The sequence below is a fragment of the Perca fluviatilis genome, chromosome 9 (assembly GCF_010015445.1).
Source record: "Perca fluviatilis chromosome 9, GENO_Pfluv_1.0, whole genome shotgun sequence".
NCBI classification, from domain to species: domain Eukaryota; kingdom Metazoa; phylum Chordata; class Actinopteri; order Perciformes; family Percidae; genus Perca; species Perca fluviatilis.
Window position 1 is genome coordinate 10,948,910 of NC_053120.1, and position 15,185 is coordinate 10,964,094.

Consider the following 15,185-nt stretch of genomic DNA (forward strand, 5'->3'; position numbering starts at 1 on the left):
AGAATTTGCTGCTGGCTGTATTACCGACCGTCTTAGAAAATGTAATATCTGTGATACATGTCACATATGGCTCTAGAAAATTCCAGTGTTTGCTGATGTTATATGAATTAATCAAGGAAATACCAAGCAAGATTAATCAATTATGAAAATAATTGTTAGTTGCAGCTCTACTTTCACTAACTTCAAAGCAAAAAAAAGAACACATTTTACTGCTGATCTCATCATTGTATAAATGGTGAAACCAAAGTCACTTATTGTGCAAATGGCAATAAACTGTTTCTAGTAGCCTGGGTTAAAGGCCAATTACAGATTTGCTACATGAGAAGGGTCCTTTATGACACAGTTTAATTAACATTCATAACAATACATGCTCAGAATAAAATAGCTCAACAGAATGCATTTAATATAGTTTTATTTCATTTGAACAAGCACAGAAAACAGCTCAAGTCGGCAGCTTTATGTACCAATAATTGTGCAGACTCACTGGCCTGGCAACTAAATATTAGTTACATGTTACATCATTTCACATAGAAATACATCTCTATCAGGAGGAAGAGAAGGTAATTGTCTCTGACAGCATGAGTCAGTACATATACACTGATATGGCATCTGAACTTCATATAAAAATAAATCTCTCAACATAGGAAAATACACATCCAATCAATATTTCAAAACAGGAAACGGCATCAAGCAGCAGATAGTACAGTAGATATGACATGAACAGGTTAGTTTGAGTCAGAAAGAGACATTTCTGGAGCAATTTGTTTGGGTTTGGACACGAGAGCAGATTATAAACATACATTTTCTTTTAACCCTAGTATATTTCTTTGCCAATCTTGCATGACTAAAGATATTAAGCCAAATCCCTTCCCAAACCAAAATTTATGTCAATTTCTTACTCCAAGTCAAATAAAGAAGAAAGCAAGCATTCTTTTTAAAGTATAACAGTTGCATTTACATTAACAAATTAATGCAGGTTGTCTTTCTTCAACTGACACAAATTTGTCTTTAACTTAAACTATCCAGACAAACAAAAACTCATTCACTACCCAGCACAAACCACAGGATGTTTTCTGTATGTTCTCCTCAAATCTGATGGTACCTGATCAATGTGTCAGAGTTGCCCACTCCATTTGTGTCCAATTGTTTAAATTGAAATGCTAAAAATATGAAAAATGGCTGCAGGTGGGAGGTATTCTGACTATCTGCTGCTAAAGCAGTTCCCGTCAATAATACAAAATAATAAGAGAATAATAAGAGTCAAGCCAGATTAACTAAATTACTTTTTTTTCTTGATATTTAGGTATTTGAGGTGAATGCAGCAGACAGCCTATGGACAAACACTCAGTCACTCCTCATCACACTATCCCCAGCACAGCTCTGCGCGGAGACAACACTAGTGCATATTCACTGATATGGCATTAGCTTATAGAAACACTGCCTAAACTAAGGTAAGGCAGTGTTGGTTAGTAGTACTCCCAGAGCAAGTAGCAGCAGAACAGCAAACTCACTTTTATATTCACACAGAGCCTTTGGCAATGGGGGAGCCCGGGAGCTGATCTAGGGTCAGTCACTGCACGTCTTTTAAACAATTGTTTAAACAATTGTTTAAAAGACAAGAGGGCCTGGTCACTGATCTCAAAATGTACACGTTTAGAAGATAGACAGTAAAGGGATCTAGATCTTATGAGGGACTCTATGGTAAACCAGAAGTTAAAACATTATCTGTGGCTCATGTGAAGTTTAAAATCAGAATCAACCCGTTCTTTGTAAAACTAGCTTTGGAGAGACAGGCATGCACAACCCACTAAAGCAATGTAACAGGTGGCAGCATACACACTGATATGGCAGCTCACCTTCAGTAAACAAAGTGGCAGCAGCACCTTCTCTCATCATTTCTGATTCACATGGGCTGAAAGTCCTTTGGCAGCTAAACTCTCTTATCTGCCACAAAAACAGGAGACTATGTGCTTCATTTTAACACCAGCACCAATTATATCCAAAGGCAGCTCCACATGCCATCTTCTCGTATATTAAAATAACAAAATCAGGTAGAAATTATGCAATTTTAAGACAAAAGCACAAATTCAGGGAAAGAAAGGTTTCCAGAAAAGCAGGGCTAAACTGGACTGGATTAAGGCTATGATGGGTGATTTAAAGAAGGTTATCATCTGAAGATATCTGTATTAAAATTGGAGAAAAGATTAAGACAAAGTCGACAGAAGACACAGACATGGAACGAGTGGAGCGAGAGGGAGGGGAAACAGGAAATGGAAAGAGGTGAGGAATGAGGAATAGAGAAAATGGAGGCGGAAAGGAGAAGGAGAAAAGGTTAGACGCCTGTGTGACATTACATCCAGACGTTGGTCATCATGCCGCTGAACAGGGCCAGCAGCAGCAGCCATACAGAGGACATCACTGTCATGGGAGGAAAACATGGGAAATATTATAGAGGTTTTACTTCTACTAGAGAAAACAATGGAAATCAGTGGAAGCTTCCCTAAACTGTCGGTGTCTTTATTTATGGATAAATAATTAAATCTTTCAGTCTTCCTTCGTTAATCTGTCCATACATTTTGATGATCTAGTGATTCATCTCATCGCTGCACTTTAGCATTTTCGAAATTATACATAAATATGGGATGAACAATGGATGAACAATGTAGCAACCCAAGAGGCTGCATCATTGTTCATCCATTTTTCAATTATTTATTCTACAATATCTCAGACTCTCTTGGCTGGATTTTGATGAAAGAAGAAAAGAAAACACATCTCACTACATCATGACATAATGATCTTTTTTTTAACAATAACTTACTGATTGTCCTTTTTTACACAGCCAGCTTAAACACTAGCATGTGCTGTGCTGCAATATAGGCCTATACGGAATAAGACGGCGTTGAGCTTCTTACTGTACCAGAGCAGTTTCAAAATGTTCAAGCTTTGCTGAGAGTTAGATTGATACCACTCTTATGTCTGTAGGATGAATATGAAGCTGGAGCCAGGAGAATTGAAAGAGAGGGAAACAGCTAGCCTGGCTTAGTCCGAGGTGTAAGAATCCAGCTACCAACCTCTCTTAAGCTTACTAATTAACACATATCTTGTATGTTAAATATGTACACTGGACAGAGCCAGGCTAACTGTTTCCACTTGTTTCCAATCTTTATGCTAAGCTAAGCTAACCAGCCGTTGGCTGTAGCTTCATATTTAGCGAACAGTGGTATCATTCTTCTCATCTAACACTTGGCAAAAAAACGATTAAAAATATTCCCCAATATATCCAACTATTCCTTTAATGGCCGTGACACACCAACCCGATAATCGGCTGTTGGACAGTCATGGCGAGGTCAGTGACTTGAGTCTGTTCAGTGTGTTCCATGCCGTCGTCGTTGTTGGAGGGGCCGTCGGCCTTCATTTTGGCCGATTTGACATGTTGAATCGGAAGGCGGTCAGTCGGACTTAATGGTCAATCTGATTGGTGGATCGCTAACCCAGAAATGGGGAGCAGGATGAGCCTGACCAACGTCTCTCAAAATCTGACAAAAATCTTTTAAACTGACCCTTGTCAATCTGAAATAAAAACAGCTTCAGCAACTGCACGGCCTATTTCTCGCTTAAAATGTTTTCGGAAACACGTTTCAGTGAACTATCTTCGTAAAATATGAGATTGTATTCCGAACGAAGCCGCCATAATGCCCGGTTAAAAAAATCCAGGAGCAGCCAGACCCACGTGACGCGTTCGTCCAATCAGCTGCCGGTTTTCATTTTTGGGGCGACAATACAGATTAGCGCCGCCTGCTGTTATGGATTACGTCTTGCGCACGCGCAGAATGTACGCTCAAGTCGGCGTTGCTTCAGTGTGTTCCGAGGCACTTTTTGGACCTCAGGGAGCCAACCAGAGACATAACAAACCCAGGTAAATATCGGAGATGCATTTAAAAGATGGAGACAGCTTAGAGCTCAAAAGGACGCAGAGTTGGCTAATTTCCTCCCGAACAGGTAAGCATTAGCTCGAGGCTAAATAATCACAGCTACAAGGGATGGTCATTTTATGTCATTTCAACATTTGTGTACTCCCATTGAATTATATAGCTAGAGTACCCGAGTTGGTTACTCCCAAAAACAATTGAGACACAGCCAGTAAAGTGATCCCGACTGGCCATGGCTAACGCCGCCATGCTAACCCTGCTAACTGCTAACGTTACCGGAGGACCAGGCGAGTTTACGACTGTTTACAACGTGTAGCCTGTTCAGCGGCCGTAGCCGACATCGCTGAGTTATTTGATGCCAAGAGAGGGGGGCTGTAAATCGGGAAGAGAGGAACTTGAGTTGGTAGTTTGTTTAGCGATTGTTGCCATAATTCTAAGCCAATAAAGTGTGTTCAGTCGGGTGGAAAAGGACGGCAAGGTAGTGGTATTTTTAGTGGTTCCTATCGTAATTATGGAGAGGACAGCAAGGTTGTGGGTTCCTACTGTAATTCTAAGCTGAAAAAGTGTGTCTGTCATTTTGGTACAGAGCTCCACGTGAGCATGGGTTTTATGACTGTAAATATAGCCAGCATCTAACTTTAGCTACTCCGCTGTGCTGTGGAGTAATGTATGGCTATGTGAGACAAGCGCTTAGCAACATTGTTGGATGCTCCGGTCTCAGCCGGGCAACCAATGTGAACTTTGAACTTTGTGAACGACTCTCTCCAGTATATATTTGTACTGCAGTAACTATTTTAAACACTGGCTGTCAGTATTACATATTGCACCTTTAAATCAATCAAAGAACATCCATTCCTTGCAATACATGCAATACACACAATGTCAGTGTTTTTGTTTAATTTAGAAATGTGTAAGTGGATCATATTGCTATTGTCATGGACAATAACAGCAACAATTTGGGTTTTCAATTCAACTTTAGTTACTTTGTCTTATACCCCCACGTAAGTAAAAGATATATTTGAAACATTAAAAACAGCAATCACTTTGAGTGACATTGGATTGTGAAGAATGATGTATGCAATTTAGTGTGTTTTTACCTGTGCTCGATGAGTTACACTCCATGTCGACCAGTGAGTCCATGTAGCCCTGACCCAGCCACTCCTGGTAGCTCTTTCTGTCAGCAACGCCCACAAGGCGAACAGTGGAGTCTTTGAAGATGAGATCTGTGCCCTTGTAGGTCTGCGAGTCAAACATCCTGAAACCAGGACCTGTGTCACTGCCGAAATATTCCTACAGGGAAACAGATTTAAAGAGAAACTGAATAAACACCAAAACCGACACAGTTGATTTCCTACATTTCAGTTTCAGCCATTCCTGTGAAATCCTATGTGGATCAACTGGAGAATTTTATTTTGAATGGTACACATTAACACTTCCAATGTTATATTTCCTATTATGTTTTCATGTTGCATGTATCTTTGTGGGAGTACATACAGTATGATCTAATGTAGAATACATACAAGGAAGGAAAGAAATGTTCTAACAGGAAGTATATCACTTGTTTTATTTTACGAACTATATGTGTTGAATTTATGCTATTTTTACTTCCTCTTTGTTCTTTTAATCACCAACAGAACCTATTTCACCACATTTATGTTTGTTTGTCTTTTGGATTAGATTGTCAGATAACATTGCTCATTTATTCTGAGGCTATCTGGTAGCCAACTATTAATTCCTCAAACTGTAAATTCAGTTACTGTGGATGATGACCTACCGTAATTCAGTTTCAGGTCTCTGCACTTTGGCGGCTTTCACCCTCTGACTCGCTCACTATCAGTTCAGACATATGAACACTCTTACCTGTGCGCGGTCCAGGAGTCCATAGACAGCGTGGATGTTGGTGTCGGGCCGTACCATTACAGCATGGGAGGGGACTCTAGCCAGGTTACAGTGTCTGTACTGTGTGACCTCAGCTTTACTACCATGAGAACAGAGCAGCTGGAAGTCTGTAGACAGGAGATCCATTGCCCACGATTCACCAGAGTTCCCTGAACACACACACAAGAGAGGTGGTAAATGATGTCCCTTAAAACTATGAGACCCTTAACAGGATAACCTTTTTTATATTTTGGAGTTGTCTTACCATCAGTGTTTTGGAAGACAGTAGAATGCTTCACAAAGGCCACATCACCATCTCCCTTCGCCAGACACCTGAATGGACAGATAGACACATGTGTGTGACAAAAGTTCAAGTAACTTTTCTATTGAAGGCAATAAAGATGCCAAGTTGGAGAAGCTATTTCAGGTGCACTATTTTCCGGAAGTAAAAGTCACATTCATTTTTCCATTGACAAAGTTACATGACTGACAGTTAGACCAATTTTAGCTTGAAGCGGCCTAAATCTCTCTTCTTTTTTTTTTTCTTTCATTTATTTATTTAAACAGGGACAACGTACAATATACATTAACCTTAGACAGGAGAAATGCATTATACCAAGTTGTAGCACATGTGCTAGTTTCCACCTGTAGTCCCCACCCTCTTGGTGGAATTATCAGAACAAAAGATAAACAACCGCATTAGAAAATATCTGGTTCTGTGATGAAAGGCGAAGGCTGTGTACATAAGTGGAAGACAACAACAGCTCCCAAAGTGCATTTCAGGAAGACAACATCCAATCATGATGTGTGAAAGCGAAAGACTAGTTTTTAGAAAACTGACAATACAAGCTGCACCTTAATAAATTAAGGATTCTGGGTAAATGTTGGATAAATGCAGCAGCTGTAGCACCGTGTTTTTAGCCAAATTCAACGTCAATGTGTTTTGAATGTGCTACTGCTCTGATTTGTGCCTGTGACTGGCTTCTTCTCCATGGCAACTGCGGCTGAGGCTCATGGGTACTGTAGCATTTAGAACTAGTGGACAAAACAAGACTTCTCAGAAACAAAATTGAAATAATCAAAACTGGTGGTCATAAAATAAACCTACGGGATTGCGACTTTATCTGTGAGAGTGCAGTGTTTCTATGTTAAGTAACATTGAGGATATCATTAAAAGAAACATTTGAATTGGGAAGACGGGGAAAGCGGAGAAAACTTGAGCGAAACATGTATTCCTGATGAGGTGCAGGTGTTTGGGATGTTACCTGAAGGCACCGTCGTATCCATCATACAGGTCTTTTCCTTTTTCACATTTGTTCTCTCCTGAGCTGTCGCCCACGCACAGACCACACAGGTTGCTGGGGAAGCCGGGCTGGTTGGCACCGGGAACGCAGCTCTGCTTGAAGAACCCTCCCACCGCTGAGCATCATCGGAAACAGAAAATAGAAAGTCAACAACTAAATGGAAAATTCAGGCATTTAAACCAAATAAGTTTTATAACCCAAATGCAAAAAAATACTTTCTTTCTCTTTTTTATATAATTTTGTTTTGTTTTTTAAAAAACATTTTTCACCACATTCTTACATTTTATCGATTGTCAGCATTTGACTACATTCCTATCAGTTCTGACTACTCCAGCTCACACCTCTGCTCTCACACAAACACACACACAGACACACACACACACACACACACCAATATCCCACTGACCTTGGGGCATCTGACAGTGCTGAGGGGTGATCAGGCCTCTCTCCATCAGCGTTGCTACGGGAACGTTCCAGCCAGCGGTGCGACCGTATCCGGTGTGACAGGAGCGATGGCCACGCAGGTCGTCAAGGTTACGGATGTCAACGCTACTTTTTTTCACCACCGCGACTGCATAATACGTGGAACCATCACGGTCCTCTAGAGAAAAAAACAACAACAACAACCTGTATCTGTTGTCTTTAAAACAAGAATGTGTGACTTTGTTTGAGTGTGACTCTGTGTGTGTGTTTGTGTTTTTACCTGTGTAGCTCTCGCCCGTAGCAGGGACCAAGCCGTACTCTTTGCCTGCTGTGTAGATGTAACCTCCATCCAGAGTGACGGCATCAGCCTCGTTGTTCTACACAAAAAAAAGTAAAAGCAAGAGCAGAGATTGGTATAAGTAAGATGCCAGAACGGCTAGAAAGATTTCTCTGATCTAGACTTAAAAAGACGGATGGATGTATCAGTACAATATATCTGTGATATCAAGTTATCACAGATATCGTGGTATCGGTGTATGTTGGCTGATAGGTGACAAGAAATTGTACTACAATTTGGATGAAAAGTTGGCCAGACTTTTCCTCCACCAGCAGGTGTCGTCTGTCTGCTAGCCTGCAATGACACGGTAGGCCTATCTTTCCCTCCTGCTTGCACAGCATGATCGAGTTGCAAGTCTCTTTTTTGTTGTCAAGATGAGTCTAAAGTCTATCATCATTGCAGGCCAGGCGCCAGGATAAAGTGACTATGAGGGCTGTTAAAATAATATTCAACCTAACTATGGAGTGTTATTTACCCCCCCCCCCCTCCTAAAAAGCTAGCATGTAATTGCTGGTACCAATGGATTCATTATCTTATTCCATATGTCTTCACTCTAGCCTGCTACAGCCTCTGAAAGACAGTATATATGCATACCAGAAACATAAATACCAGTATGAGTCTAAAAATTCCAGTCTACATCAGACTCTAGTGTTTAAAGGTCCCATGACATGGTGCTCTTTGGATGCTTTTATATAGATCTTAGTGGTCTCCTAATACTGTATCTGAAATCTCTTTCCAGAAATTCAGCCTTGGTGCAGAATTACAGCCACTAGAGCCAGGCCCACAATGAGCTTTCCTTAGTATGTGCCATTTCTGTGTCTGAAGCTATTGAGGAGGAGAGAGGGGGGACAAGGTGGAGGGTGGGGGTGTGGCCTTGACCAACTGCCACTTTGCTCGTTTGAAAGCCATGATGTCTCTCTCTCATGGGTGGGCCAAATTCTCTGGGCGGGCAAAGCAGAGAAAGGGGAGGTAACCTTGCTCCTTATGACCTCATAAGAGCAGGATACCCAGGGCTCGGTTTACACCTATCACCATTTCTAGCCACTGGGGGACCATAGGCAGGCTGGGGGAACTCATATTAATGTCAAAAAACCTCATAAAGTGAAATTTTCATGCCATGGGACCTTAAATGTTGTAATTTGAAGAGAATGAATACAACTGTAGCTGTTCTTCAGCAAACCTGCAGTAACCATAAGTACCTTAATTTTCTTCATGCAGTCAGTCACAGAGTCTCCGTAGACACACTTGATGTCTGGAGTCAGACTTTTACTGTTGAAGGCCACGCCCATGTCTGCACACTTCTGCTGCTCACCGCTGGACAACACACACCATCGCAGGACACCTGGGATATTTGTAGATAGATGGGTGGGTAGCGAAGGAGGAAATAAAGATTAATGGATAAGATAGGTAGCTAGCCCAGGTAACTAGACAGGGTTAACATTTTTATTTCACCTTCAGGTTTACAGTCCATGGCTTTCAGGGCATTATCGTAGAAGCGACCCATCCACTTCTTGGGGTCTGACTCAGCCCCCAGAAACATGGCAGATGACTCTGAGAAGAGTACATTTCCTCCTCCATACGCCGCAGACGAAAACATGTTGAAGCTTGACTTTTTCTGCAGACAGCAAGTTACACTCAGAAAATGTCACAAATAGAATCTCACAGTAATGTGGTTAAATGCAAGTCTGATTGCTCATTCGCTGTGTCTTAAAGCAACACTATGCAACTTTCCCCGCTTCAGTCCCCCTACAGGTTGGAAGCGGAATTGTCCATTACATTACATTGTGCAAGTTTGCCAGATCGGGTCGCCAGGTCTTGAACTGGACAATGTAATGTAATGGACAATTCCGCTTCCAACCTGTAGGGGGACCGAAGCGGGAAAAGTTACATAGTGTTGCTTTAAGATACTTTAGCAGCAGTTCTGCTTGTGGGTGTTACCACAGTGAGCTGCTTGGACGTACCAGGCCCTCCGTCAGCATGTTGAACACCACAGAGGGAGTGACGTCATTGCCGACAACAATCCCACGAAATGGGACGCGGACCAAATGGCATGTTTTCCACTTCGAGACAGGAGCTCTGGTGCCGTCACGACACAACAGCTCATAGTCCGATGACAACAGTGTTTGCGCCCAGACTGGACCACGACCTGGTGAGAAATAAATAATTAGCCAACAGATGTGCCGACAAGCGAACGACAAAGTGGCTGAATGTGCCACTAGTTACTGTAATAACCAATTAATAACTATCCAGTTAATTCATACGTTACCGTCAGTGTTCTCCTCAACAGTTGTGTGTTTGATGAAGGCCACATCTCCAGCATTTTCAGCCATACACCTACGGAGAGAAACATGAAAGAGAGGTTCAGAATTAAAGGTGCAAGCTACTTGCAGAATTTTACACCAGTTGCTTTGGAAGTGTTAGTGTTCCTCAGATCCAGTCTTTCATAAAACATGCTTTGCTTTTTTGTCCCAAAGGATGCTAACACACTTTTGTATTGGCCTGCTTGTGTTTTTAGCCGTGCTAGCAGCGTGGCTCTAGGGATGGTTTATGTCTATCGGCCGTTTTGGTCCGCCACTTTGCTCCAGGATAATAGGCTATATCTCCACAACTATTAGATGGATTGACATTACATTTTGTACAGACAGTCAAAGCTCCCAGACAATGAAGCCTAAAAACTTTGGTTCCCTGACTTTTCTTTGTTAGCATGCTAATGTGCTAATCTAAGATGGCAATCGTGGTTACAATTATATAATATTATTTGTGATACAATTCTTTGTGCAGCAAAACTTAATTTTTTTCAAGCATATCCTAAAACGGCCCTGAAACCTTTCATTCTCAAAACAGCTTTTTATTTATATGGAATTATGTATAATGTATGTATAATGTGGGATGCATAATTTACAAGGCCAGTGGGAGACAGTAACAGTGTTTATTGCACATTCATTTAGATAAAATTGCATTATTAATAAACTCTTATTATCGCTTAGATTGATACCCTTAAGATTAAATTTGTTATATAAGAGATTGAAATATTTATTGAGGAGTCATAGTTCAAACCTGTACTAATACTGGTAATAGTAGAGGATAGGAAGGACTTGACGGGTCTCGGAATGAACATGTACAGTTCGGTAGAACTGTAACTTCTGTGTGTTACCTGAAAGCTCCTTCATAGCTGAAATAGCTCTCTTTGTCGCTCATCTCACATTTGTGCAGTCCTTTGTCATCGCCTTTGCACAGCTGACACAGAGACCCAGGGTCACCAGGCTCGCTTGCTCCCGGGATACAGCTGGCATTGAAGAAATGTGCAACACCTGACCACACAAACACACACATCTCTGCAGCTTTCTGTATGTATGTCTGTGTATGTATATATGTATGTATAGTGCATGATTCCTACCCTGTGGGATGTTGCAGCCCATCACAGACATGTAGCCCTGGTCTATGAGGTATCCTAAAGGCATATTCCAGCCAGCTGTTCGGCCTTTGCCAGTGTGGCAGCTCTTCTTTCCTGCCAGGTTGTTGATGTTGATGCCAGAATTCGCTTTCTTCACCACAGCAACTGCATAGTAGGAGGCACCGGTACCTGGGGCAACAACAGCACAGGTGTTAACACACATAATGCAGCCTATGACATTTTGGCTCGGTGCTCTTATTACCAGGCAATGGAAATAGAACCTAGGAGATCAAAGTGCAGACTACCATTCCTGTTTTGAAATATCCCACATGCAGTACAGAGATTAAAATCAAGGTAACAGATGTGATAACTCAGGATATGCCTGCCTGAATTAACTTACTCCCGGTTGTCAATGACCCAAAATAAAAGTGTTACTGAATTTGTTCAATCTTACCATCAGGTTTTGATTCACTGGCAGCCATCTTGAAGGAAGCGGTCTCCCCCAGTCTGTAGATGTCAGTGCCAAACATGGACAAGGCATCTGCTTCTTTTTTCTGCAAGGACACAGCGAATAAAAAGATGAATGATATAAACGTTATAAATATCATTGTATTCTTGTTCTTATTCAACTTAATTGTCATTGCACGTCACAAGTACATAACAACGAAATGTAGTGACATTTTATAAAAACATTGGGAGTTTTTGTGGCCTTGTGAAGCTTTTGTTAAATTTAGCTCTGGAACAAAACAAACATATCTTTCCTCTTAAAATAAGAATATGAAAGATTAGATATGTGTTTGAGAGGAATACTTATTAGCTTTTTGTACATATATCTAGGGCTGGATGATAAAATAAATGATATTAAATGTATTAAATAATAAATGTATTAACATCGAAATTCTGAAGCTGTTATCGACGTATTTTTCCAATGACGATAATTACGATAATTTAGTCCTGTTGATAGGCCTACTTTCTCCTTAAAAACATTCTACCGCGTGTGTAGTCACGTGACTTCGCTCGGACCATGGAAAGCATAATGGAGGATAACTCAAACACAGAGTCCGAATCAGCTGAGCAATCTGTGCCCCCCATATAATGTGTGTCCGTTGTCTGGAAACATTTTGGCTTCAGAAAAGATGATTTAGAACAACGTGATTAATAATCGTTCGTTTATCGTTATCGTGTTTCACTTATAGACTGTATATAGGTTTCCCTCCAAGTCCAGCTTCTGGTAACTAGGACAATCCTGTTGTCAGATCAGAAATCTTCCAGTTTGTGGTTGTCATAAACAACCCAGTGTGCTGCCTGATAACTGTATCATCTATTACCAAGTTAATGGCAACTTTATAGGCCTCGTTATCTGATGCCTGATTGTGTGTTCTGCCACTCAAAGTATTTTATTAGCTAATGAGTCCTCTGATGTGCTGACTGATTATTGTAACTACATGAATAACGGTAGGGTTCGTCAACTTTATTTCGCTCCCCTCGGCGATTCGCTCTCATCTCGCTCAATCAGGGCGAATTTCGTCTCCATTCAACCTCAATGAGAGCAAAGCGAAATTTCGTTGTGTGGAAACCTACCGTAATATATTATACAATGCAAAAAGACTGTATGGTTATGAAGCAACGACTATTAGTCACAAGCTATTCAAACATGTAGACCTCAAGATGTATTCAGTTAAAGTTCCTGTTGTCAAAATCTGACCTGCAGTTTCTGAACGCAGCCATCAACTGTCAATCCGTTGACGCAGCGGAGAGACGGACGGATGGAGACATCGGCGAAAGCCTGCGACATGGCCTGACATTTTCTCTGCTCTGGATCTGAGATGGTGCACCATGTGATGCTGCTCTGGCCAAATACTGAGAAAGAGAGAGAGACACACACACACACACACACACACACACACACACACACACACACACACACACACACACACACACACACACACACACACACACACACCATTCTCTTATTAAACCCTTCCATGATTCTAGTATCCAACAACTAAGGGTCACAATATAAATCTCAGGGATGACATAATGAATACTAAAATGGAAAACAATTTGTTTTAAATATGCTTTCTGATGTTTCTCACATTTTACTTTTGTTTTTTTGTGAAATACTAAAGAGCTTTACCTCTTAAGACTTCTAAAAACTATTCAAATTAAACAAACTCAGAAGGGAATATCTTTAATATGACCTATGCAACCTGTGACAAATGGTCATAAGTAGACATGGCTTTGCTTAAAACTGTCACAAGACAATTTATGCATTTTAGTCACAAAGACATCATCTTTAATAATTCCAAAAAAAACATATAATATAAAAAATATATATATATATACATACCATTTTGTGCAACAACTTTACAGTGGATATACTGTAGTTTAAAAAAAAATCAGCTCTTACCAGTTTGTAGTATTAGCAGAAGAGCTCCCGCTGTCCTCCACATGGCCATGGCCTCTTCTCTTTTCCTCTCGCTTTTAGGTAAAATAACCTCCTTTTTCTCTCCTCAACTTTATATGATGACTCTTGAGTCAAAGTCCAACTTCTATCTTTAAGACAGCTTAAAGTCCTCGTGCGACGCTCAGAGATGCAGTAGAGGCTGCATATTTGAGTGATTTACAACTCCACATCTACAACATGTCATTCAGGAGTCACACGGCTCTCAGCTCGCGTAATCAAAGCTCAGTATAGAGTTCATGAAGCGTGCCTCTCTGGTGTACCTGGTCTGACACGTCTCTGCTGCCTCTGCCTGGCTGCAGGCCAAAGTCCGGACAGAGAGGTCTTTTACAGTCAGAGAACCCCACCTCTGCTTTTCTGTGTGGTGCTTTTCCACTGATGGGGAAAAGGAATGAAGGGATTCAGGCCAACACAGTGAGGCCGTTGGTCACTGACTCACTACTCTGAGAGGAACAACACAGAAAGAAAAGGAGTCTGTTTGGTCGACAACTTTGACCTTGTCTCAGACTTTTAATAGGTTGTCCTGAACAGAACATGCAGATTAATCAAGTTAGCAATTCACAGATACTGTGAACTGAGCCTTTTTACCAGGCAAAAGCAAATCCTACTCTGGTTGTGATGTCATTTACTTCATCAGTTATTGGCTTTCTAAACAAAATGGTTATATATTTGGTCTGTTATCAGCTGTGGATGTGATACAGTGGCCCTGTTTCGTTCTCTTATTTATTTATTGATAATTTTTCTATTGCTCTCTCTCTGATTGTTTTGGTGAGAATGACAACAGCGGCGTTGGCGCTAACCTGTGTGTGTTTATTTCTATAGGTATATAGGCCTATATATTGTATGTATGTATATATACATATAATAATACAATCCAATATATATAATCAATTGCCATTTTTATTCATTGTTGGCTACTGACTGCTGTTTGAGTACTTTTATTTTTGATCTTTTAGTTTATTCAAGTTAAATGATCTGAATACTTACTCCAAAACTACTTATTCCATAATTTGTCTTTGCCAAAAGGTCTCATATCTTTTCTAACAGACATTCCTGTCACAAAAGATATTCAAAGCCACCCGACTTTCAAAAATTCCCCTAACTTTCATGCTCAGAAGCAGAGTCATAGATCAAAATGAAACAAATGAATCTCCTCAACAAATACGGAGTGTGTAGTTGTAGCAAGTAGCTGCTTCATATCAAATTACTTTCAGGAGAGTTATAATACAAAATAAACAGGGTTACTACAGACAGAACACCTTTATTGGGTACACAGCTTCAAAATGTTCTGTCCCTTTCTGCAAACTATTATATAAGTATCTGCCAAATGGAAGCTGTAGGATATGAGGATATGTTATGATAATAAAATATTTCTGCAGACATCTGGTCAAACACAGGAAGGCTGCTAATCATAAAAAGCTTTAATTGCTCTGATTGTTCCTTTGTGTTCATACTC

At 40.7% G+C, this 15,185-nt stretch overlaps 1 protein-coding gene across 1 annotated transcript; it reads right to left on the minus strand.

Moving 5' to 3' along the window:
* Positions 1-395: 395 nt before the first annotated feature.
* On the minus strand, positions 396-14,004 carry meltf (melanotransferrin). Its single transcript, XM_039811572.1, has 16 exons — positions 13,676-14,004; positions 12,971-13,125; positions 11,720-11,819; positions 11,269-11,454; positions 11,026-11,182; positions 10,138-10,205; positions 9,833-10,017; positions 9,324-9,486; positions 9,071-9,213; positions 7,815-7,911; positions 7,518-7,712; positions 7,073-7,226; positions 6,073-6,140; positions 5,790-5,977; positions 5,027-5,219; positions 396-2,418 (listed from the first exon to the last, which is right to left on the minus strand). Exons 1-16 carry the CDS (start codon positions 13,722-13,724, stop codon positions 2,351-2,353), a joined length of 2,169 nt encoding a protein of 722 aa, XP_039667506.1. The 5' UTR covers positions 13,725-14,004; the 3' UTR covers positions 396-2,350.
* Between the last annotated feature and the right edge of the window lie 1,181 nt (positions 14,005-15,185).